Source organism: Gymnoscopelus braueri, assembly GCF_963280865.1.
Source record: "Gymnoscopelus braueri genome assembly, chromosome: 22".
NCBI classification, from domain to species: domain Eukaryota; kingdom Metazoa; phylum Chordata; class Actinopteri; order Myctophiformes; family Myctophidae; genus Gymnoscopelus; species Gymnoscopelus braueri.
The window spans coordinates 19211603-19238565 of record NC_137624.1 but is presented as its reverse complement, the minus strand read 5'-3'; the positions used below and the strand labels follow the sequence as shown (position 1 = coordinate 19238565).

Below are 26963 nucleotides of genomic sequence, written 5' to 3'. Positions count from 1 at the left end.
CAGTCTACTTACTGCTGTATGTATTTATGTATGAGCACTGAATCCCTTCACAAAAAATGCATTGTGCTTTCTGTGGCTGTGTGAGGAGAGTAATGTAATCTGCCATTCTAGGGCTATGTTATATAAGTAAATAGTATATATTTGTGCTTGCAAAAGCAATTTAACATTTTGACATGACATTAAGTTATCTGAGTTTTATCTATGTACGGTACCTGTGGTGCACTGTTTGAAGCAGTCAGTGATGGAAGGAGTGCTCACATGTTTTACTTAAGTAAAAGTATAAATACCCTATTGTAGAAATATTTACAAGTACAAGTTTGGTATTCAAAATTTACTTGAGCAAAAGTACAAAAGTATTGGCATCAAAATATACTTACTGTACAGTACCAAAAGTTAAAAAAATAGCAGATCTACAAGCTCACAACATGTCGCTTTGTGACGCGTTGTGAGCTTGTAGATCAGCTATTTTCAAATTGCCAAATTATATATATATAGGTCTGAAGTGGTTTTGTAATAATAATCAAAATTGAAATGTAGTGCAGTAGAAGTACAATTATTGAAAATTGGGAATACTCCAGTAAAGTAAAAAATACCTCAAAATTGTACTGAAGTACAGTACTTGAGTAAATGTACTTAGTTACTTTCCACCACTGGAAGCAGTCTTTGTTATTGTTGTTAGACATACAGTATAATCAAATGTTTTGTGTCCCTCCATGGATTGTTGCATGGAGGGAGATGTAACAAACTGTATTTTCTTCTGGCGCTGAGCTTGGTGCGTGTGCCACAAGAGGCTGCATGTTGTTGTTGTTATTGTTGTGGTTTTACGTGGAATACTTTGTGTTATGTCACCCCCTTTGGTTTTTCAAAAGCCCCCTCACTGATACTCTGGCACCGGGCCTGGACTTCAGACCGCAGGAGGACTACGTAGCTGCCTGGTGGCATTGGCAACAACTAACAACAACTAATGGGGACCCTTTTTAATAAACAAATAAACAAGGGGCATTTTCAAGTGCATAGAGGAGTAGAAAGTAAGACAAAACACAACAAACTTTCGCTCACAGGCAGCGAGAGCACTTTAGTGATGCTTTGAGGGGAATCGTGTCATCACAGAAGTATATAGCCTACCACTGACAATAAAAAAAAGACAAAAGAAAAAACATTGGATGGATGGGTGGACCCATCCATCCATCCACCCGTATGTCTGTCTATCCACCATGTTGGCCCCAAGTAACAATGAACCAGATCACACAGCGCCACCATTAGGCCACAGTTTCCAATTCCACAGCATCTTAAAAACTAATGGGCAAATTGCTCACAAAACCTCATGTGCTCAGCATGAATGAACTCCAACGAACCATTGCTTTTGGTGACCCCATGGCCTTTCCTCTAGCACCACCCTTAGGCCAAACTTTCTACTTGCAGACTTGTGGTTTTCTCTAAAATCTAAAGGGCAGATTGCCCTGAAACTTGCCGAGTGCATCCACGCTCCCTGGAGGATGAACCCTAACCTATGACATTTCCTATCGCACCACCCTGGGGCCAAAATGTCATCTTTGCACACACACTATCTCATAATGTAATAATATTACAGACTGCATGATGATCCCTAATGCTTTTTGGGCCTCATGGCCTCACCACTCTTCAGCCATTTACAGTTGGGTGTAAGGAATAGCACAGTCTCTATAAAGCTGCTAGCAGGGCTTTTAGGTTGAACTCGATACAACTCTACTCGACTTTTTCTTTTCCATCAGGCAAAAAGTATCTGGCGCCTGGTACTTTTTTGGCATCACCTCAGGCAAGGTTCCAAATGAGACACATCAAAAGGTAACACACTGCAGACCACTGATTGGCCAGAAAGAATTGTCACTAGCATGAATATGTCATTGAGTCATGACGGACAGCCCTACACGGCTCCTGAACGCTGTTAATAACACAGTCATTGTAAATCAAATGTGAAATTAATCAGTATTGAGCAATTGTCTGGGTAATTTCTCACCTAAAAAGTTATCAGAAACCGTTTTTGTGGACTGTACAGGTGAAACAGAGAGAGAGCGAGAGAGAGAGAGAGAGAGAGAGAGAGAGAGAGAGAGAGAGAGAGAGAGAGAGAGAAAGAGAAAGAGAGCGAGAGCGAGAGCGAGAGAGAGAGAGGCAGAGGCAGAGGGAGAGAGAGAGAGAGAGAGAGAGAGAGAGAGAGAGAGAGAGAGAGAGAGAGAGAGAGAGAGGCAGAGAGAGAGAGAGAGGCAGAGCGAATGATAGAAGGAGACAGAGGGAGAGCCTATTTAACCAACACAACAACCCGGTCAATGCTGGGTACCAAAACCTGGAAACATTGATAGACACGTCGCTTGTTAGCACAATAACCATGGTAAAGCCAGGCAAGCTGCTTGTGGTAATATAATTGCCAATCACCACCCCTCCTCCTTAAAGTGTCAGCTAGATTTTGTTCATTTACTTAAATGGCGCTCGCCTATATTTGCACAGGGGACAGTCACTTTTCTTCCTGTGTATTGGTAAGTGACGGCTCCATCTCCATTTACATTTTAGTCACGTAGTTCAAGCTCTTATCCAGACCAACATGCATTCTGTGCGTGTCTTGGTCAAGGACACAAGGCAGGGATTAAACCTGGGACCTTTTAATGAATGGGACAGTCGCTCTAATGACTTGGCCACCCTGTTTTCCAATATTCCACTTGTACCTACAACCTCTGTTCACAGGCTCGGGCAGAAAATCAGACTGAATCTGTTGACAGGCCAGACAGTCTACCTGCCACCAGCTGCCATGCTGTCTCTGCATTTGTCAATTCCTGGTGACAACACTTGGTTCCTGCTGCAGAGTCTCTCACGCTGGGACTAGTTCAAACGACCAGCCGGCATTTTCTACAACCCCCTGCCCCCCCCTGCCATTTCCTCCTGCCAGTGTTATCATTTTCTGATGCCAGCCAATCTCCGTATCATGTCAGTTATTCCAGCTATCTTGCTGGATTTAATGTCAGGGTAGGAATTTCTCCAACCACAACTCCCCTACTTGTCATTCTACCTGCCATTTACTGTCTACGTTCATCACTTTGTCCACTGATAGCATCTTAAATAAGGTGCTCCTGTTTCTGTCGCTTTCTCCACCCTCCGTAGTTTGTACAACAAACTACAAGGTCTGATTTGTTCATGAGATTGTTGGCAAAAATAGTTGTGCAATCCATTTGGCATAAAAGAAAAGGGTATCTGGCTCTAAGTAATGCATTTTGGATCTTGGCACTACAGAAGGTGGAGAAAAGTGAATGTAGGTTTGCAACAAATTACTTTTTCTCATTACATTTCAGTTTGGTCCATATTGATACTGCAGAAAAAAGGGAAAACCCAAGAGACTGTTAATATTTGTCACTTCATTTTCAGATCCAGATCATTACCGCATTTATATGTTGCTCAAGGACACAATATCAGGAGGAGCCGTGGATCAAACTCTGGGATTATTCAGATATGAATAAATACTGACCATTTAAGTGATCTAAAAAAAACACTGGCTGGATTGCCATGGAATTCATTATTCACCTTCATGTTCCCTGGACAGATTTTGGTAATGCCATGGCCTTTCCTCTAGCACCACTAGCCTGGTTCCAGACGAATCTGCCATTGCAAAATTGCATTGCATTTTGCCCTAGTTATTGTCTGGCCACGCGAGGCTATAGCACCACCACCATTACAGTAGGTCATATTTTCCACTTAAACACAATTGTATAAACATCGAACGGGCGGATTACCGTGAAACCTGCTCAGCATATTCATGCTCCCTGGAGAATGAAGACGAACCCTAGTACTTTTGGTGACCCCACAGCGTTTCCTCTAGTACCAGCCGAAGACCAAAATTTCCACTTGCAAACAAAATAATTTATCTCAAAATCCAATGGTCAGATTGCTTAAGATTTGTCCATTTGGTCTCTTAGACTCTTGGTCTTGTTGATAGTCATAATGCTTGAAAATAATACAGCCTGTATGAATGTTTTATTGCGAAATATGCTTTACCAGTCAACTGATACGTGCTTCTGCGTCTTTGACTCACCACCCTCGTGGTTTATGCCAAACCCAGCTCTGTATTTGCCAGTGTCTCTTCTAACCACCTGGTTTTGTTTTGTGTTTTCTCGAGGGACATTGTTGAAGTTTTTATAGAGAACCACTTGTCTTCCTAACACATCTCCATACACACCGCTCGTCTTCCAGCATGGAAGCCCTTCTTTCAACACGGCTGCATCTGTTGTGATTTGACATCTTTTGTCACATCACAAGATCAGAGGTGTAACAAATCTTCAGTACAAGCTCCAAATGTTTTGCGGTTGCACAAAATAGTCAGACAGGACAGAAAAAGAAACAAAGAGGGGAAAAGGTCACAAAACAGGACAACACTATCAGATACTGTATATATAAGGTGAATGCTCATAAAAGGAAATATGAAAGATGCAGAATATCAGTCTCTGGTGCGAAAAAGAGACATCACTTAGCAGTAGATATATACAGTAGCAGATCCAGAATCACTTGTATGTTTTTACTTTCTCTCTCATCTGTATTCTCTCTGTTTTCATTCAACAGGAGGGCCTATTTAATGTCTATTTTGCAGTGGTGGAAAAAGTACTCACATTTGTTACTTAAGTAAAAGTATCAATTCTGCAATGTAGAAATACTCTGTTACAAGTAAAAGTCCGGAACTTGAGTAAAAGTACAAAAGTATTGGTTTCAAAATGTACTCAAAGTACCAAAAGTAAGTACGGTACTCATTATGCAGAATGTCCCATTAGACTAATCTTTTGAAAATAGCAGATCTACAAGCTCACAATGTGTCGTGCGACGCATTGTGAGCTTGTAGATCGGCTATTTTCAAATGGCCGAAATATATGTAGGGCTGAAGTGGTTAATATATGTTTTGCAATAATAATCAAAATCTACAAAGTAACTAGTAACTAAAGTGATTCAAGTAATTGTAAACGTACAGAAAATTGGAAATACTCCAGTGAAGTAAAAAAAATACCTCAAATTTGTACAGTACTTGAGTAAATGTACTTAGTTACTTTACACCACTGCTATTTTGCCAAACTTATGACACATTTGCAGCTTACCGATACAGTTATGATACATTTGCAGCACAGTCATTGTTGTTGATGGACATTGTTTTGAGAAGCAACACAAATTATTGTTGTCCTCAAGTAGACAGCGTTGAAAACTTGGTGCCTAGGGATTCTCTGGGTGAGGGTGCACCTGATTTAATGGCTGTCTCCCTCAGCGAGCCTCATTACATTACACAATCTACAGTACTGCCATTTTGGCACTTTGGCACTTATCCATGTATGGGGAGGGAAGAAATTCAGCAGTTTGACTTTGACACAAATCAAAATATGTCAATGTGGAACAACATACACTTGACTGGTGACAAAGTAAATACAAAAAACCTGACTAAATCAGTGAGGAAAAATAATGAATTCAGACGCATACACACAGGTGTAATGCATCATACAACTAATAAGCCCATAGCATTCCTATCCTGGGGTTAAAATGTAGCATAAAATGTGCCCAAAAAAGCAAAAGTAGCAAGATCGACAATTTTCTGCAAAGATATTTAGTGAAGCGTGAACACAGCAGGGGACCTCGTAAAGATCCCTTGAGAATGTGGTAAATTAAGTATAGGGTTTATGTGGGTTTTAAACACCATGCTCTGTGGCATGTATAAAAATGCTGATGCTAAGAGTGACTGAGAATCAAGATAAATTCTACCCGGTATAACATAATCATAACCCTAATATCATTGCTTACAGTCACATAATCTGATACAGTATGTCACATCATGGCACTAATTTCTGACATATCACCTTTTTCCAAGTGAAGAGTGAAAACTTGGAAAAAGGACCTCGTATAGAGCCCTTGAGAATGAGGTAAATTAAGTATAGGGTTTATGTGGGTTTAAACATCATGCTCTGTGGCATGTATAAAAATGCTGATGCTCAGAGTGACTGAGAATCAATGCGGGACATGATCATACCGTGTCAGCAAGAACAGTACATCGACAACTAGAGAGGGACGTTATAGTAGGATTATAGTGCATAAAGCCCTCATTACAAAGACAAATTCACATCTGAGACTTCAGCGGTGCAAAAGCCAAAAGTGATATGGTCAGATGAGTCATCTTTCACCATATTATCCACAAGCTCACAATGCGTCGCATCGCGACGTTTCCTTTTCTGTCGCCCGGGTACTAGGGAGGTAAAATGGTTTGTTAATTGTTTTGTAGGTAGTTAATTTAAAGTTTTTTTTTGCATTGTGAGCTTGTATTTCTGCTATTTTTAAATGGCCAAAATGTATTGAAGCTGAAGTTAGTAATGTGTGTTTTGTAATAATCAAAATCTACAATGGTTACTTAAAGCTATACTAGTTAACTTACAAAAAAACTAAAGTTAAATTGTATATCTTTTGTGAGTGGCAAATGTTTCACAACACCCACAACACCCACAACACCCCCGAAAGCCTTTTATAAACATATTTTCTATTGAAACGGTGGTGGGGCACCCTTCCTGCGAAAATGACGTCATCCGGCCGGAAACGGAAATGCACCGGTTTCCTGTTTGGCCAGGAACTAGCGCGCTATTAACAAAAAGGAATCTCACGCTGTTTTTATGGTATTATAGGATTTGAAGATGGAAAAACAACAGCAAAAGAAAGCACAGCTCACGGTAACTAAAGCCCCACTGGCTAAGAGAAACGATCCGTAGATAGTATAAAACAATTAAAAGAACGCTTTTTGAAACGCTTCCGCCTTCTGGTGAAAACAAATGGAATTCTGGGTAATGCTGGACTCAGCAATGGACCTGCAATGACGGTAGTGACCAGCAGAGGTTGCTAAAAAAAAAAATTGGACCTGCCTCGAACTGCTTTAAGTTTTCGAATAATTGTAGTGGAGTAGAAGTAAAAGTACAGAAAATTGGAAATACTCCAGTAAAGTAAAATACCTCAACATTGTACTCAAGTACAGTACTTGAGTAAATGTACTTTCCACCACTGGTGGCATACACTAAGAAAACGGTACACGCCTTGATGCTTGACACTTACAGTGAGGGGGGTCCAGTGGCTCTGTTATGCTGTGGGGGGCATTTTGCTGGCATGGTTTGGTCACTTCTCCTTTTAGAGGGAAGGCCGGGTCACTGCAAATCAATACAAAGAGTGATCACCTTTATCCTATGATGAAACGCATCTATCCTGATGGGACTGGTCTCTTCCATGATGACAAAGCTCCCTCAGGCCACGAGGGAGGGTCACGGATACTTTGATGAGTATGAACATTACATGAATCATATGCTATGGCCTTCGCGATTTCAACCCAATCAAACGCGTTAGACAGCGCTCTCTACCATCATCAGAAAAACACCAAATGAGGGAATATCTTTTGTTAGAATGGCGTTACATCACTCCAGTAGACTTCCAGAGACTTACTACAATCTATGCCAAGGCACTTTGAAGCTGTTCTGAGGATTTGTGGAGGCCTGACAACATCAAGTCACTTGATGTTGGTTTTGAAACACAGAACGTGATGTTATGACCCAGAGTGCTGGGACTCTGCATCAGTCTGCATGTAATCTCTCAAGAAAGGATTCCTAGCTGCGCTACTTCATCTGTCGGGAGGGTCATTCATTCAACGTGTGAATATTGGCCTACAAGTGGGTGGGCCTTAGATCAGGAAGCAAGCCACGCTTCACTTAACTGAATCTGCATCTCTACATTTCCAATCATTCATTCAATTTAATGTAGTAGTTTATGTATCAGGGACAATGTACATAATATTGATCTCAAGCGTGACTACAGTACTAGCTCATTCCCACCTGTAAACCTGGGCAGGTGAACAGAAACAATAAAAGAAAGTGCAAAACCTACCCTCTCTACAATAAATGGACCAATAATCGATTAGTCACCCCATGGAGACTTTCATTCATGGATTCATGGATATTTGTTTGTTTTTGTCACATTCCTAGGCCAAGAATTTGATGACCAACCAGGCAGTGGTTCCGGTAGGAGACACAGAGGAGACTCTTTGTGTCTCCTACCGGAACCGCTGCCAGTCATAACATTTTTGGCTTAGGAATGCGACGAAAACGAAACAGTATCCATGAATTCAAGTCTCCATGGGGTGACTAATTGATAGAAAAAGAAGTCATTTTGGGGGTGAACTATCCCTTTAACCTAACATCTCTGCCGGTAGCCAGGCACACACACGGCATGCACACACACACAGCTGGACCAAACACAAAGCGTAATACAACAAACCAAACACCACCTAGGCAACACATGCTGTACACAGACTCAGAGTTATAAAAACGAATATGAAAATGAATGCTGACAAGACTGGTTGCTTTATTTTTTTGCCTAACGGGAGAAAATATGGTAATCTGTACAGGTTTTCAGATTGACTGGGAGTTTATTCCATTATTTAATGGCTTTAAAATAAAAGGCTCAGTGTGCAAGCCTTGTTTAGGGCCGCTGTAGTCTCCCCTTGAAGCAGACCTTGAAGCTCTGCCCATTTCGATGCTGTTGGGTGGAAACTGTTAAGGCGGTTACACACCGGCGAATATGCGAATATACGCAAAATTCGGACTCGTTCCGAATAATTAAAAGACGCTTTTTTCGCTCCGCGAAACTGGTGTGGAAGCTTGCATTGACTTTATAAGGTTTAAAAAAAGAACGTATTATTCGCATGAAAAAAATCGCCCCGGTGTGTAAGGACCTTTACTCTTCAGAATTCTAATTCAAAAATAGCAGATCTACGAGGAAAAAAGATCTAGGAAAAAACATAAGAAGTTGTAATATGGAGATAAGAGGTTTCTACTGAGTGTTGCTCAACAAAGCACTATGGATTATCTTAGGCACAAAACGGATGTCATACAAAATTAATTGTCAACGCTCAACATTTTATGTTTGTCAAGTATATCACAATGATGATACTGCAATCATTTCCTGTCAAGAACTTTCACGGCTTATTAGCTGGAGACCAACATGATATGCAGTAATGAAAATAATAAGAACAAAAAAAATCATATAGCATTCATATGATGTCTTAGAGGCCTCAACTGCTGCTAATGAATCCCTAATATGTTTAAAGTTTCAAAAATAGCAGATCTACAAGCTCACAGCACATCACATCGTGCCGTGCTGCGAGCTTGTAGATCTGCTATTTTAGATTTGTTTTTAATATATACATTTTTTAAAGTGAAAATGTTTAACTCAAATTTGCTTCTGGGGGTCCCTGGAACAAAATATTTTGAAGAGCCAAATCCTTGAGGGGTCCTTGACATGAAAAGGTTTGAGAACCACTGACTAACATAGGTTTTTCAGAAAACTGTTAGAAGGCATTTGTAGAATCGGCATCAGGTCTTAATGGGTCAACAGAGAGTTTCAATTTCGACAAATATTTTAGAGGAATTTAGAGGAGCATTGAGCTGACCATATCAAAGGCCTTGTACAGATCCAGAAATACCCTACACCCACAACACACTCCTTTATCGAGACTAGCGTTGATGACTTCAAGGAAGTAGCAACATTCAGCAGAATAGTTAGCTCTAAACCCAAGTTGCGTGGGTGCAATGGGTTTAAATGTCTGACAGCCCCGAGGCAAAACTATGCTCGCAACCGTTTTCAAACATTTAATTTGACTTGCATGAACTTTCATGTGGTGAAGAGCAACTTGTTTTCAGTTCAGCACCACGGTGACCTCCGAACCTTTGACATAAGTTGCATCTTGTACAATCTCTTATGTCCCCTGTGTCTGACATGGGTAAACCAAACAAAAACGGTGTGTAGTGAATAGTGATGCCCTTAGGCTATATGGCTTGGTGAAGAAACTTGTTCTTAATGTTTGTTATATTCACCTCTTTCTGCCTTTATTTGCTATTGATGAACCACTTCAGTCAGATCTTTCTGTGTGATTAATGTTACTAAAGGGACAGTTCACCCCCAAAAAATAAGAGAGAGAGAGAGAGAGAGAGAGAGAGAGAGAGAGAGAGAGAGAGAGAGAGAGAGAGAGAGAGAGAGAGAGAGAGAGAGAGAGATGCTCTAGTTAAAAGAAATGGAGGCAGAAGGACATATAAAGTGGTCTGATTAAACTCTGTCACCATTTGGAAAACACAATGGTGTTTTCCAAGTGGCCACATTCCTGAGCCATGACATTCCATAATACAAGTTTGGTTACTGTCCATCACCAGTTTGAACTGAAGAAAACAACCTGGACATCACTGGTTGTGGGATCATGAAATGCGTTGCTGTGTCGATAACTTGAGTTGGAAAAGCACAATACTGGGGTGTCTGCACATCCCAGTTTGTACAGTACACATAGTGATTGTCAGTCACACGTGTGTTTCAACAATGTGGACTCAAACAGTCAATCACTCACTCAGTAATGGACCAGGGTCTGGCAAAACAACAACAACAACAGGGTTCCAGGAAGTGAAAATCTACACGTTCCAACGAGTTTTACTTTTGGTCTTAATTTAAATGTCATTCAATCTCATTTCAATATTTTGTTAAAACGTGGGGGAAAACCTAATAATAATGATACCGTGTTTTCTAGAACGCCACGGTATTTCCTGCATAGATAAATGTTTTCCACCTCCCATAGGGTTTTAGCCACCCTAAAAGGAAAATCCCCCGCACCAAGATTATAAGAATTGAGAGTAAAATATATATCCTGGATGCTCAAGTAAGACAAGCTGTTATTAAGCTATCAACAAATCAATCACTAAGTATTTAGCACTTGTATGTAGCCAGTCACCTGCCCCTTTGAATGGTTTACGCGGCATGCCACTCCCCACTCAAACTCACTCCCCTCCCCCATCTATTGTTCTAATATTTAATTATATCATTTAATTAATTATATTAATTAATTTGTAACCATTTCATTGGTAATTATGATTTACTCAATTAAGATTGTCAGAAATAACAGGAAAAGGCATAGCTTTCTGTTAACGTAACACAGGCCTTGTGCATAGTCGCAACACAGACAGACATGCTTTTAAATGTCATTATAATGATGCATGAGAGAATAAGTTGTGGAGAGATGCGTGGTGAATACTGCCAGTTTGTTTGCAGGTGGTATGAGCAACAATAGGCTTAGCCAGCTGGACTCCCTCCTGTCCTTTTAGCCCTTATGAATCCAGACACATATTGACTTAAACATTGATCATTTACAGCAGCATCTGGGGAACATCAATGTACTGGGAGTGAGGGTCTCACACACACACACACACACACACACACACACACACACACACACACACACACACACACACACACACACACACACACACACACACACACACACACACACACACACACACACACACACACACACACACACACACACACACGTTAAATGCCTTGCTCAAGACAATGTTGACAGGAGGCACTGAGGGTGAAGAGGGTAACAGCATCTCTAATTAATTTAGTCTCAAGATCAATTAACTTTGTTCTGGGATTTGAATCAGCAACATTCTTGTTATGAGCCTACTTCTCCAATCCTAGTCTCCTGCTGCCAGCATGTTCATACAAATCAACTGTCACACCGTGCCTATCTATTCCTATTGCGTATTTATTTACTTTAATATGCTTATGGCTGGTGTTTTTATCCAGGATTACTGAAACAGCAAACAGAAGAATAAGTCAACATTTAAATGCATACCTCTAAATGCAATTTGGCCCACTTTTAAAGAAGTGCAAAGGACAGCAGTACACTGAGAACGGTGCTTTCTGCATCTCCTACTAAACAGGCCTGAGGCTTGACAGAGAAAATAATATTTCAGGCAGAGAATAATACTGTGTGTGACACACATTCACAACCAACTTTCCTATTCCCCAGCATGCCCTGATATCTTTATCAAGTGTTATTATCTCATACCTACGTATACCTTTCCTAGGGCTGCCTGTGGCTGACAACCAATTCCCACAGCATGTATAACAGTTTGAAGTTGGACACTGGACTCATACGCAGGAAGATAAACATACAAATTCTATTGTTTCCGTTTGTGGGTGCTTTGTTACAAAGCACCTTAGACTAGAATGACTACATATACTGTTGTTTTTTTATGAGGAATTACACCTCCCTAAACTTAATAGTGTTAGTATTCTGCTCTATTCACCAAGCTTAATCTGTTCAAAGTAAACCTCTCTCGTGCTTTGTTTTGATTTACAAGGTCACAGACAGGGCTATTCTAAGATGCCATAAAAATGTATTATACCCCCAAGTGGAAAAGAATGTATTACACTAGCTAACGATAGATATAATGGACAAAGAATAGTGGAATACATAAATCCACAAAATCAACAATTCAGCACAAAATGTAATCTCCAAAATCTCTAAAAGCTCGAGTGTGAGAACAAAAGGTCTTGCTTCCTCCTGGTCTGAAGTTCTCCAGTCTATAAAAACTCTCACAGATCAATCAAAGCAACCCTTTATAAGCAGCTTATACTGTACTAAACAGAGCATAAACACCTGGCAGGGTTCTCCATCAGCACTCCAACCTTACGGCTTCCAAATAAATCCTGTTCCTGGAGAGGAAGGTACTTCTGGGACGTTTGTTCTGCTGATTCGAGTGTTTTTTGGGGAGAGGATCACAGTAGGAAAGGTCAGACTCTAATTGTAATGCAGTGGTGTGTGATCGGCGCTGATCGCGGTCTCATAGCTCATATCTCCCCGCTGTGTAGAAGTGGAATGCAGCAGAGCTACACACTTCACAGTGCTGCTGCTAAATGCAATTCAACACATTATTCTGCCATCACATCGCTACAGTCAGAAAGCTGTGTGCACGTGTGTGTGTGTGTGTGTGTGTGTGTGTGTGTGTGTGCATGTGAGTGTGAGTGTGAGTGCTTAGGAGAGTGGTACACATATATGCAGTTTTGCTGTAGCGTTTACCAGCCGTCATGTCAGTTGTGTGTTGTTCGACTGAGACAGAGAAAAAGAGAGACAGAGAGGAGGAGCAAAAGACAGAAGAGAGAGAGAGACATCATCTATCCCAGTGGTTCTCAACCTGTGGGCCGGGACACCCAGGGGGGTCCCCACATGATTTTTGGGGGGTCCCCAGATGACAGTGAAGAGACAATTTAAGGACTTTTAAGACCTTTTTGATACCTAATAAATAAATAAAACATGTAAATAAATAAAATAGCATTTATCAAAAGTAACAACAACAAACTATACTATGAAAACTGGTGAAACATTGGCCAAATTGTCAAATAATATAAGAAAGAGGCAAACATTTTGAAAATAGCCGATCTACAAGCTCACAACGCCTCGCATTGCAAGGCGTTGTGAACTTGTAGATCTGCTATTTTCACAATATTTATCTGTGGAATCAGGGTGGGGGGTCCCCAGTTCAAATATGATTATTTTGGGGGGTCAAGGCCTGAAAAGGTTGAGAACCACTGATCTATCCAAGCACCTGTGCTTATGCAAGCATGTTATGATCTCGTTGATTGAACGTCTTACCTGGCCAGGTATGTCCCTGAGTTGTTGCTTTTGCTCTCCTGTACATCCATGCAGTTGGTGGTGCCGGGTATGAGCGCCAGGGCCGGGTTCTCTCGAGCCGCGGTTCCCACCGCCCGCGCCACCAGCTCCAGGGAGTCCTGCACGTAATGGTCCAAAGTCGGGGAGCCCATCAGCCCGTGCGCCAGCAGCCCCAGGGGCAGCCCCTCTGTCCTCAGCTCCACCACGTTCTGGCTGTCCCCGAGGACCCAGTGAAAGTCCGGGAGCGACATCCTGGCGGTCAGCGTCCAGAGGCGTCGCACCTCGCGGATCTCGCACCCGAACGTGATCACGGCCCTGGTGCCCGAGTCCCGCAGGGCCTCCAGCTGCTTTATGAGGACCTGCTGCTGGTCCGACTTCGACGAGGAGGGAGAGGAAGGAGATGAGGAGGACGCGGCGGAGGAGAAGTAAGGGAAAGAGGCCGAGGACGACGACAATGATGTATCTGATGCTGTCGCTGGCGATGATGACGAGGAAGACCCAGAGGACCCGGTCGCAGCGGATGAAACAGCAGTCAGGTTGACCAGGGCACCCAGGTGAAAACGAGTGTTGTTCTTGATGAGGAAAAGGAACTCGGCCACGTTCCACTCCTGGCAGAGGAGAACGCTGAGGTCCCACCAGCCATTCATCATCAGCAGGGAGTAGAGGAGACGCGCCGGTGGAGCCTCCGCTGTCCGCATGGCCAACTGGAAATGGAGGGGGTTCTGGCAGGGTGAATGGGGGTAGAGGGTGGAAGAGGAAAGGTAGTGGACCGAGTGAGTGGCGGAGAGAGGGAATGGAAGAAATGAACACACAGGGAACGTGAAAAAGGATACGGTTTGGGGCGTATAGACCGTAGAGGAGAGAGGGATGATAAAGAAGGGTGGAGGAGAAATGGAATGGTGCGAGAAGGGAGAGAATGACAGAGACGGGAGAAAAGGAAGAACAAGATGGATGGAGGAGAGAGGCGATAAAAGGTGGACGAGTGGAATGGGGAGAGGGGAGAGAGAGAGAGAGAGATAGAAGGAAGATAAATATGAGTGTAGGTGCCATGAAAGTGGGGATATATGAAGGCAGAAGTGAGAGGGGAGAAAGAGAGAGGAATAGGAATAGGTAGCAAAGGTTAAAGAGGATGAAGCGAAGGTAGAGGGGTGTGTGTGGGGGGGGGGGGGCAGGTGAGGTGAATTTGGGAAAAGAAATGGAAGTGCAAAGAGGAGAGGAGGGTAAGATGAAGGTTGTGAAGTGGAAAGATGGTGTAGGTGGATTCGGGAGGATGAAAGGAGAGAAGGAGGGAGGGAAATGGTAGAGTGATTTTTGTGTTTTGGAGACGGGAGGGAGGCCAGGGAGAGGTGGAGTGTGTGGGGAGGAGAAGAGAGGAGAGAGAGAACAATGGATAAAGAGATGGGGACAAATGGGGGACGGATTTGGGAAAGGATAGAGATGAAAGAGAGGCGGCGGGGAGAATGGAGTAGGGGGAATTGGATAGGACAATGACAAAGAGTGAAGAGAAGAGAAGAGAAGAGAAGAGAAGAGAAGAGAAGAGAAGAGAAGAGAAGAGAAGAGAAGAGAAGAGAAGAGAAGAGAAGAGAAGAGAAGTATAACCGGTTAGTACGGATGGAAAATGTAAAATAGTGGTAGCAGGAGAGATTAGAGATTAGAGATTAAGGCGGCCGACATGGGCAAAATGGAGAAGAGCAGAAGGTTGTTTTTGGGGTAAGAAGACAGAGGTGTGAAGAAGTGGTAGGATGTAGGAGCATTGTGGGTAAAAAAGAAACAAAGAGAAGAGATAGAGAGATAATGGGATTCACATGGAAAGAAAGAAAGAAAGAAAGAAAGAAAGAAAGACAATTTTAACCAATTCTGCGTAAAAATTCACCTTCGTTGCTTTAAAAGTGAAGAAGAACACACACAGTTCGCTGCATATAATGGATTTCAAACTCCACTGGCTTACCTGCACCCATGAATATCATTATACACATCAAGAACAGTGTTACCTTTATCTGCATGGAAATTGATATCACTTACACACTGTATGGATCGACCGGCCCTTACAGAAAACACCCTGCCTCTTCAGTTTCAAAAGGTTCGTTCAAACACATTTTTTGCTCTCTCAACAAAAGCCGCAGCCAAACTTATGAATTATGAAGAATTGATTTCGGTGTCAAGAATGAGTGCTTTGTATTCCCCGCTCGCCAAACTGATACATTGATAGCAAAAGCTTATTTCTGCGAGACGAATTCACTGATATAATCATATGTTATGTTTATGATTATTTATTTATTTTCGTTTTCATTCTATTCCGTCTTTGTTGGTACCTTGACAACACATCTTTTGGACGTACTTTATTGAACTGTAGGCAGTGTTTCCACAATTCTTTTCAGCAATACTTTTAATTTAATGCAGATGATATGACCACCAAAACCATGAAGCAATTATGTAAAATTAATGAGCTGTTGACAGGATGAGTACTGTCAAATTTTGGCTTGACAAAATTGATAAGTTGTTATAAAATGAGGAAATAAGATATAAAAAATAAAATAAAGGAAATAATAAATCAATGTACTAAGCACAAAACCACGTTTAAAACCACACACACACACACACACACACACACACACACACACACACACACACACACACACACACACACACACACACACACACACACACACACACACACACACATTTCTCCTATACTATCATTCTGCAGCTGCTCTGGCAGGCCATCCCCTTAGCCAGCATGACCATCATTTTAATTTGGCCGCGTCATAATCACACAATAGGTACTTTTGCAGGGCTCAGAGTCTACAGAAATTCTCTGTCATTTTTAGTGAGGTTCCGGTTGCCAGCTCTGATCTTACCTCTGAAAGGGGCTATACTTCATATACAAAATGTGCACAGTCAACCTGGGAATCAGCTACCGGAGCAGGGAGTAGGGCTTAACTATGTCCCTTTAGAGTAGAATATATCTATTCACTCTCTATCATTATGCAGATGTCTAGTGATTCTCATCAGACTTTATCCGCATACTTTGCATATTAATTAAGTATACATTGTTGAGACATTTTAATTACTTGTTGCTCTTTATGCACCGACAAGTAAAGTGGAGAATCTTATTTATACTATTAATTATATGTAAAGTGGAGAACAACATAAACATCATAATTTAACCCATTCAAACCGGGAACATGTCTCTGTCATTTTTAGATTTCTTTGGGCTATTCAAAAATAGCAGATATAAAAGCTCATAGCGCGGCACCGAGTGCCTCGCTATGAGCTTGTAGATCTGCTATTTTTGGGGAAAATCGTGAAAAATGTGTGCAAATCTTTGAAAAAACACATTAAGAGGACATTTGTAAGTCTAATCTTTGCTTCTGGGGATTCTACAAATGTCTTCTAAATCCTAACTGTTTAAAAAAAAACAGAATTAAATATATATATATATACTATATATTCAAAGATTTGCACGTTTTTTTTTTTTTTTTTTTTTTTTAATAACAAATCTACAAGCTCATAGCGCAGCACTCGGTGCCGCGCTATGAGCTTGTACATCTGCTATTTTTGAATAGCCAAAGAAATCTTAAAATGACACAGATGCGTTCCCGGTCTTAATGGGTTAAAAAGGAATGTCTCTTACTTCTTAGTTAAAGATTAAGCCACTGATGAATCCAATGACAATATCTGGACTCATATCATGGCCATTCACGCAAGACTCTCCAACATCCAACATTCCCTTGAAATCCCAGCTAGCTGCACAGCAGTTTTCACAAAGCCGTTTGGGGACCTCAGCCTTGTGTGAGTCACAGTTTTGGCATGACACTAATGAAGGCCTGGGGCTGAAAAGTCTGTCTGTTCTCTCCATGAATGACTTAAAATATATATTCTATGAGCGTGTATCCTGTTTTGATGTCCACATTCTTGTCAAACACAAGACATCATCGCTGTGAGTTGTTTAATGATTTTTAAGGACAAGACAGAAATCATGATGCCACCCACAGTCTCGGTTGTCCAGAAGTACAACAGAAAACAAGATTGGACAGTTTCGTAGTGATGAAAATGGATCTTATGCCATGGATCTTTAAGCAGAACTGATGTTTGAAATCTGTCGACCAACCACTGGCCTACTCGCACCAGACAGTGGTTGCTCCAAATTAAGGTTTTCTGATTGCTACAAAATTGCAGTAAAGGTGATCCCAGGTCAGGCATCGAGGTGATGTGCTGGTGCCGCGCAATACTTTCAGTGCCTGTGTAGCAATTGTATGCAAATGCATTCCACAGTTGGTTTGACAATAAAGCCGTAACTACTTCTTCATACCCAGAGTTGCACCGCAACAGGCCCACCCAGTTGCCGTACCCTCCAACACCTGTCAATGGATCACTAACTAGCACCTAACTAGCATGAGACTGTGCCTCCATCTGTATGAGAGACACACACACACACACATACACACACACACAACGACTACAATGTCCATCAGCACAGGTACGTGCCTCCAGGGCTGTGTTCTCTGTCTGATTCTGTCTTTTCCCGGTGTTTCTCCCAGGTCGACGTGGTTTTGAGGTTAGGTCTAGGCATAGTTTCTGTGAGGTTAGGGTTAGGCATAGTGTTTGTGAGGTTAGGGTTAGGGTTAGGCATAGTTTTGGTTAAGTTAAAGGTTAGGGTTTAGTCGCCACGTGGGCAACACACAAAAGGAAGAGGGAGTCCCGTGTTCTCTCACCCGTCTTACTCTACACAAACAAATGTAGCCTAACTCCTGACACATCCACCAAAATCCTGACACAACTGTAGTGGTTGTCTTCTCTAAAAACAACGAGTCCTCCTTCCTTCAAATGGAGGATGGTGCACACATAACAACCTTGAGATCAACACCACCAAGTGGCTCAAGTTCTTCCTGCACGAGCTGAGGAAGCTTGGTCAGTTGAAGCTCAACTGACAGATCCCACAAGGCCATCCCAGTGAAGTTCTCCTCAGCCACCATAGAGTCCATCATCGTCTTGTTATACCTCGACTCCTCACTCTACAAGACCAGGCTTCAATGTGTAGTCTGCTCTGTTGAGAGGATTATTGGTTGTCAGCTACCAATAATCAATGGTCTGCACTCCATCAGGGAGAGGGTGACGGACCCCACCCACCCAATGGGAACTACCTCTACATGAATTGGGACTGTATTGTTTTAATAACCAGATCTTCTGTTCCATAAGATTGTATTTTTTTTTCTTGTGCACATTCTGTACCTTTTTTTTATTTTCTTGGCAACTGTAACACTAGAATTTCCCCTTGGAGATCAATACATTTAATCTAATTTAATTAGACAGGCATTTACTAGTCTCATCATATTCAGTGTTTCCCATTAATTACTTGTCCTCCTAGACTATGGCAGGCCGCCATGGTCTAATTTGTCCCGCCACACTTTCATAATGAACAGAACATTATTTTCACACTTCTCATAATAGTAGGGCTGGGACCTGGTGACGTTATAGTTTACATAAATACAGCGATTTGCACAACATGGATTGGCGTGTCACAACATGGCTGCGCCCCCCCGTCAAAGCCTGATTCCCCTGGGGAATAAGCTGCAGCAGGAAAAAAACAACTAAAATACTAACAAACAAAAACCTTGAAAACCGTGGGAGTATTTCAGACAGGGACCCAACAATGTGGCGCTCTGTAAACTCTGAGCTTGGAAATAGCTTATCACAGCCATACAACGTGCTTCGTCAAGACTGCAGCAAGAGAGCACCATAAGTCCTGTTTATTTGTTGTCCCCACCCAAGCATGACATATTAGCATTATAAACATGCTGTGTTTTCTGTTAGTAGCAGTCACTTAGAATTGATTTTCAAAAGGCTTCTTCATCGCACTCATGTCAAAAGCAATTTCTGCAGCCATTCGTAGCATGCAATGCGCACGCGATGCACATGCTCACGGCCAATCAAACGGATAAATTCAAGCGATCTCACCGGGATTGTAACCTCGTTCCCAGGCTTTTTCTCATCTCACGAGGAGAAAAGCCTGGTAACGACCTACGGCAAAACGTATAGGGTGAGACTTCCATTTAATCTATGGACTTCCCCTGGAAGCTGTCATTTTTGACCAATCACAACACGCTTTTCATGCCTGGGGAAAGTAAGCAGATCTGCACAGCATCAATGTAATTTCCTTGGACTTCCACATAGGCACTTTCAGTACCAGCCAAAGAGAAACGTGCATCCAGAAACAGTCGGCAAGTGTACAAAATCATGCAAAATAAGAAGCGTTTTAAAGCATGAATAAAATATCATTTGGTCCGATCTGTATGTTAGAGTATGTTAATTCAATATAACTTATACAATTGGGGTGGTTGTATTTTGTCTCCCTGCTCTTCTATTGAGACATTTAGATCGTGTCGAAGGTCATGTCTCACCTAGACAAAGGATCTGAGACTAAGTTTGACCTGAAGGTCAAGATTCAATGTATCCCCTGAGTAAGCAGGCAGGCTCCATTAGCTCAATGGTAAAACTTTCAACACTTGTGCAGGTAATCGGGTTAAAATCCGGGGTTGAAGAGGAAAGTGATGGCTAGACATTGAAATAAAATAATAAGCGAGTTGTGGTACCGTCATTAGCTTAGAGGGAGTCACGTGCCAAAAAAGAACAGCTCTACGCGATTCGAAACGTTGTTAGCAGGTAGATCAGCTATTTATGGAGGGCTACACACACACAAACACACACGCACGCACGCACGCACGCACGCACGCACGCACGCACGCACGCACGCACGCACGCACGCACGCACGCACGCACGCACGCACGCACGCACGCACGCACACACACAGGAGAGTTCAGTTGGGGAAGACAAGTGATAGATGTCCAGGAAGTCATGTTTATAAAGTAATGTCTTGAAATGCAGAGCCTTTAGGGCAGTTGTAAATTAGCATTGCCTCTCTTTGTCCAGTATTACCTCACTCTGCTACAACCCATCAATCACCAGTGGCTTTTCTGACTGTGTTTCTTTCCTCTTTACGGTGCTTGCTGCCAGGGTAGGATCCAAGCAAAACGAACGTTGAAACAATGATGGTCAAGCATTGCAGCTTTTGTGTACGTTACATTACTCAAAACACTGAAATTATTGGTCATATTAATTGATTTCAACACAATGCATCAAGTAAAAGTTTTTTTTTGCAATCAGAATCTGTTTATTTATTTATTCTTATCATGTAAAATATTTAATATAGGCCATGTACTTTAAGTTACATTAAGTTATGTTTTTGTCTTCTGGGTAAAAATACAAAGCAATTTCAAGGTGTCAAGATGTCTGTTTGGGTTCAGATAACTTGGGATGAGCATTTCCCATACTTTTGTACTTTATGACCATATTGTACCGTGGTATTATACTGTAAATTCATTGCATAGATTAACTGAATAATCAAACAATAATACTTCGTTTGTCTGCACTTACACTTGATAACTTAGTCATATACAGTGGTTACTTTGTACAGATTTATACTCAGGACACCTAGAAGACTAGCGGTTCACAGCTAATGGGGATCCTAATGAACAATAAACGCTAATGATTGATTATAGCCAAAGTACGAAGCACATAAAATCCCAGTCACTCATCTACCTGATGTACACTGCGTCGCTAACACACATAAACATAATGTATGATATGCTTAAATACACTAATAAACATGTGCACATAATACACAAACAACTACACAAACATGCACAGTCATCCTTCTCAACTATTTTGTTTTAATTAATTCCACAACTTTTACACAAGCTATGCACAAAAATCCCAGAGAGTCTATTGGTTCATTTCATTTATCTCATTAATCACTTTGCTCATTAAGCATGCAAATTGGACAATCTTTATTCCTCTCCATGATCTGCTGATTGTCTACAATGGGAAGCATTAACGTTGCAGGAGAAAACAGAAACACCCATCAGAACCAATTAAATGCCAGATTCATTGCAGATCTTGAACTTATCTGTTCTTTGGTCGGAAAAAAAAGGCCACATGGCATCACGGTCTGTAAGGCATTTGACTCTCTACTCTCTCTACCCCAGGGTGAGGGATTTATTCTTGGCTGTGATCCCGTGGTACTGTGATCCAGCTAAATCTGCAACCCTCTCTTTGTTCAGCTCTCTAAATAACGAGGGGGAAGATTTTTCACAATGAGGCAATTAGACTCACTGCCCTGACTCTGTTCTAGTGTTCTACATCAAGGGTTCCCAAACTTTTCAGGCCGCGACCCCCCAAAATAATCATATTTGAACTGGGGACCCCCCACCCTGACAAGCACTTGGAATTGTGGGCATTACATTTAGTTTGACTCGGTTCCACAGATACATATTGTGAAAAGAGCCGAACTACACACTCACTGCGCCTGTGAGCTTGTAGATCGGCTATTTTCACAATGTTTGCATCTTTCTTACGTAATATTTCACAATTTGGCCAATTTGGTATTAAAAAGGTCTTAAAAGTCCTTAAATTGTCACTTTATAAATGTGCAGATACCCTGTATACACTGTATGTTGGTTGTTTACTGTTGAGTGAATGTTGCACATTAAGCTAATCATCTGGGGACCCCCCAAAATAATTTGGAGACCCCCTGGGGGTCCTGACCACCAGTTTGGGAACTACTGTTCTACATAACAAACAAATACCATGTTTTAATTGGGTCCACACCACCTGGGGTCTTTGGAGTGTGTAGAATATTGATTGGATAAGTTGATATGGCTAAAATGTGCCAGATTTTTCTGGTGTTATATTTTCTGTGATGATTTTTATCCATCTTGTCGAATTCTTAATTATATTTGTATTTATTTATAACTTTTTCATCAGGAATCACAATTTGTTGTGTGTGTTTGTGTGTGTACGGTTGGCATAAAGCCTGGAAAGTCTAAGAAAGGCTGTGTTACAGTAGCCTGGGAACCAGCCTGCTTCGCTACGTTCGGCGGACTTTCTTTTCTCTCTTCGCTTCTCAGTCTGGAAAGCCTCCTATCTCCAAGGGAGGCGGGACATGCCAAAAGGTTCGAATCAAACCTGGGGCTTCTGATTGGTCTGTGGTGCGGGGCGGGACCAAAAAAACAGTGTGATCGTTGTGATTCGTCATTCGTTTGAACAACATCCAATCAGCAACGACGTTGCCCAACGTAACATATGTAGTTCCAGTGTAGTTCTGCAAAACCTCCCAATGGGAGGCTTTCCAGACTGAGAAGCGAAGAGAGAAAAAAAAGTCCGCCGAACGTAGCGAAGCAGGCTGGATACCAGGCTAGTGTTACAGTGTCCTTGTGTCTTGTTCATGAATGTTCACAAAAGACAAATTCTATGTCTACTTACAGTAAAGGTGACCAACGGACTAGAACGATCAGCTGCATATTGGTCTTGCTTTGATTCGATCATTAACCAAAGTAAACAGCATTCAAATGGTTAGTGAATATTTGTGATCTATGTCTATAAAATAATCACAATATAAAGTAATACTTTTTGACTTGAAATGACATCTAGACAATCTCAGCAGCTGACTTCCAGTCAGTTTATGTAGAGTAGAGTAGAGTAGACTCAACAACTTGTTGAACACTGATGGCTAGACATTGTGGGTTAATTCATCTGTGGTAGTTGTAGCCTACATGATACAAATGATAGTAAAACTGCAGATAAAAGTAAAAATTGGCATAATCTTACAGTAGATTATAGTTTATATTGGTATCCAAAATGTCTGCCTCTCCATCCAAATGTATTTAAAAGCTTCAGGCTAAACGCTCTGAGTAATTCACTTAAGTGTTAATTATTAATCAAGCAAGGCTGTCATATACTGTAGGCCTACTGTAATTCAATGATTTACCTGAAATAAAGTGGACTCTGTTGATCCATTAACTTTTCTTTAGTCTTATTAAACATTTTACTAATATATGGTGACCACATTGATTTAATGTATAACAACAAACATGAGTGTCATCTATATAGGCACAGCTGTTATACAACATTCCACTGAAACATCTATATGTAAGCAAAATTACAGATTCCCCAGAGGAACTGACTATTGTGTTTTCATCAGCAGGAAATCCTATAAAGCATAGCCCCCAACTCACTATTCTGCTGCACAGTCAAATAGTGCAGAGTTCAATTAACCCTGAGGATTTTACTGTGTGAACTCTTTGTATCAACCATCACACTCTTTGTCTATTAACCCATTCAACGCATCTGTGTCATTTCTTTATTTATTTGGGCTATTCAAAAATAGCAGATATACAAGCTCATAGCGAGTGCCGTATTTTTGAATAGCAGATAGATTGTTCAGGATCACAAACACCCTGAAAATCACGTGATCACAACAAAATTAAGCTGGTTTCGTTCAGTGTTATAGGATTTATAAAAGTAAAAATGTCTCTGCTTTCTGTTGTTTTTGGCGAAAACAAGCCACATTCAACTGCCCATAACTATGGAATGGATTATCCCGACGGCACGCTTTCTTCCCCCCGATTTTCCGAGACCCCCATACGTGTAATGAGGCGATCGCCGGGTGGATCGCTGTGAAAAATAATATTCTATGATTTTTCAAAGTTAGTAAAAACACTCAGAATCGCTTGCAGTGGCTTTTCTGAAAAACTCTGGCAGTTAAAGAGTCAATAGGGAAAATCTGTGTTTTCACTATTTCTTAAAAGTTCGTAAAATGTATGGAATTCATTTTTGTACATTTCTAATCAAATTTATCTTTTTTTAATATAGGAAACCTAACGTGGGGGGATTTACTTGTGACCCATAAGAAATTGTGTGTGATCCAAAAATGGCTCCCGCACCCATTATTTGGGACACTGGTATAAAATGTACATTCCAGCTGGCTGGAAATAGTAGCCAGCCAGGGACTGGGGACCTGGGGGGAGCCTGGGTGGTATGAAGGGTTGGCAGATGTACCAAGGGTCTGAAATGGTTTATCACACACCTCAGGGCTGAATTGTTGAAATTTGCAGCTGCCCTATCATCATGCATAATGTGTAGTTGGAAGAAAAAATACCAATGGTGTGGGGGCTGAATCATTTTGCCTCTACTTTACTTTGTAAAAGTGTATAAGTGCCTATTGTGAACTAATGATTAGGTGTCTTGTTAGGCAAACATTCTGCAAAAATAAGCCAAAGGTTGGTGAAAATAGTTAATCTACAAGCTCTACAAGAATGTAAATGTTACACACACACACCAAACAAGCAAAATGCTTGTTTGTTTGTTTCTTTTTACAATGTTTAATTGATAGGGGACGGGGGGGGATACCATGAATTTCTGTATTCTGTAGTATATCGATAGAGAACACACAATACTGTGAAATTTCACACCATTACATGGTCAGAGTCAGGAAGAAGCTAAAGAAAAAAAGCCAATAAAGTAACAGGCTGGAAATATTTCAATGCAAAGTGGAACACCCTCCCTTAAAGTGGAATAATTGATACATTAAAACACATAAGCAGTGGGGGGAAATGCAGGTGTGTGTGTGTGTGTGTGTGTGTGTGTGTGTGTGTGTGTGTGTGCGCGCGCGCGCGCTCGCTCATAAACAACAGCATCAGCAGCTTCCAATACCCTAGCACGTACTCATGGCAAACATTTTGAGTCAGAAAAAACATAAAAAGGGTCTTTTGCTCTCTGGTCTAAATGATTTATTGCCGTTCAGAACCCGCACTTATGGTGAAGTTAGGAGGACCAAATGAAAATCAATGCAACATAATTGCATATGATTCCACGGAAATGTAAACATCTGCCATGAAGATTATCCTGCACATTGAGTGTCAAAAACTCTCTTAATCTCTTCAATTTGTGAGAACCATGTGGATACCAAAAAAACAATCAGCATTTTAGGAATAGTGCCACTTCGAACACATGGTTTAGGCCTTGTTTTAGACATTGACACTACACTACACAACACAAATCCTTAATGTCAATTTAACTCTGAAGGGTTGGAAGTTAAATTAACCCTTCCTAATTTGTTTCCATTCGTATGCTCTACATGTTTTACTGTGTTGTGAAATTGATTGGTTCAAAGCATGAACCGTTAGATCACTTACAGCATCTATACTGCAATCTACGACGGGTCTGAGTCACTTGATGTGAGTTAGGATGCTTTTCCAATTGGTGTTGAGTGTATAGCGGCTATACTTCTTTTTTTTGGTTCTTTATTTACCCAGGGTAGTAGCTGAGCACAATGCTCATCAACAAGTGCGCTCCTCTAACCTTTAGGCCACCGCTGCCCAAAACACCCATACTACCATGTGATATTAAAAATGTTATATAGTCATCTTTCTAAACATACTCCCATTATGTGATGAAGTTCGGGTGCTTTTCAACTTGGTAGTGAGCTTATAGGGGCTATACCATGTGATATAGAAATAAATGATAGTCATCCCTCTAAACTTACTCCCAAAAACACACACCAGAGAGAGCCCAGCTGGAGAGCTGGGCTTATTTATCTGGGTCACAGCACTGGAGTAACTGACAGTGGGTGCTTGGACACTGGCAGGCACTTTGTGTTCAACATTTCACTGCGTGCCAGGCTGGAACTGTGACGCCTCGCAATGCACCGCATGACCATGCAAGTTGAATATCATCGCTGTGGGGCGGAAACGCGGTATGTCCGAAACCGTTACTTTTCAGGAAATAGAAAAAGCTTGTTAACACTTTTCATAGGCTAAATGAAACCCACAGAAACTTTCTCTTTCAAAATGTCCAAATTCATTAAAAAATTGCAGATCTACAAGCTTGCAACGCATTGTGAGCTTGTAGACTGGCTATTTTCTCTACTTTTGCGAGACACTCTTGCACGACAAAGTACGGCAGTCATTTACAAACAAAGAAGAAAAGAAAACTAGTTGAAATGTGGAGATACAAGGTTTCTTCTGCTGCCTTACAGCAATGATATGCTCTCCTTGCTTTATCACAGCCTGCCACCTGAAAAGGGTCCAATTTAAGTGGTCAAGTGAGCGAACATCAATTGATAGGAGTGAGTTTAACCCATGCAATCAGGGAACGCATCTGTGTCACTTTAGATTTCTTTGGCTATTGCGGCATAGTGCGGCACTCAGTGCGGCACTATGAGCTTGTAGATCTGCTATTTTTGAAAAATCGTGAACATTTTTGAAAATCTTTGAATATATATTCTACAAATGTCTTCTAAATCCTATCAGTTTTTTTTTTTTTTTTACTTATGTTGCTATATCAGTGGTGCTCCAACTTTTCTATGTCAAGGACCCCCAAAATGATATGTATTTGGCCGCGGACCCCCATCTCAAAATATGTTGTTCTGGGGACCCCCAGAAGAAAATGTTCGCTTTAAAACATATATATATTCAAAGATTTTCACATTTTCAAAAATAGCAGATCTACAAGCTCAAAGTGCGGCACTCTGAGCTTATATCTGCTATTTTTACTGAAATCTAAAATGACACAGATGCGTTCCCGGTCTTAAAGGGTTAAACAAATGGG

The 26963-nt window shown here is 41.3% G+C and overlaps 1 protein-coding gene across 1 annotated transcript in view; it reads right to left on the bottom strand.

Annotated features, from left to right (window-relative positions):
- Positions 1-26963, bottom strand: part of grin3a (glutamate receptor, ionotropic, N-methyl-D-aspartate 3A) — a gene marked incomplete at its 5' end in the record, with an annotated part of 81385 nt that overhangs the window by 46979 nt on the left and 7443 nt on the right. The window contains one exon of the mRNA XM_080420223.1: positions 13499-14238. Within this exon, the coding sequence (XP_080276349.1) occupies positions 13499-14238 (740 nt within the window). The remainder of the gene's footprint in view (positions 1-13498; positions 14239-26963) is intronic.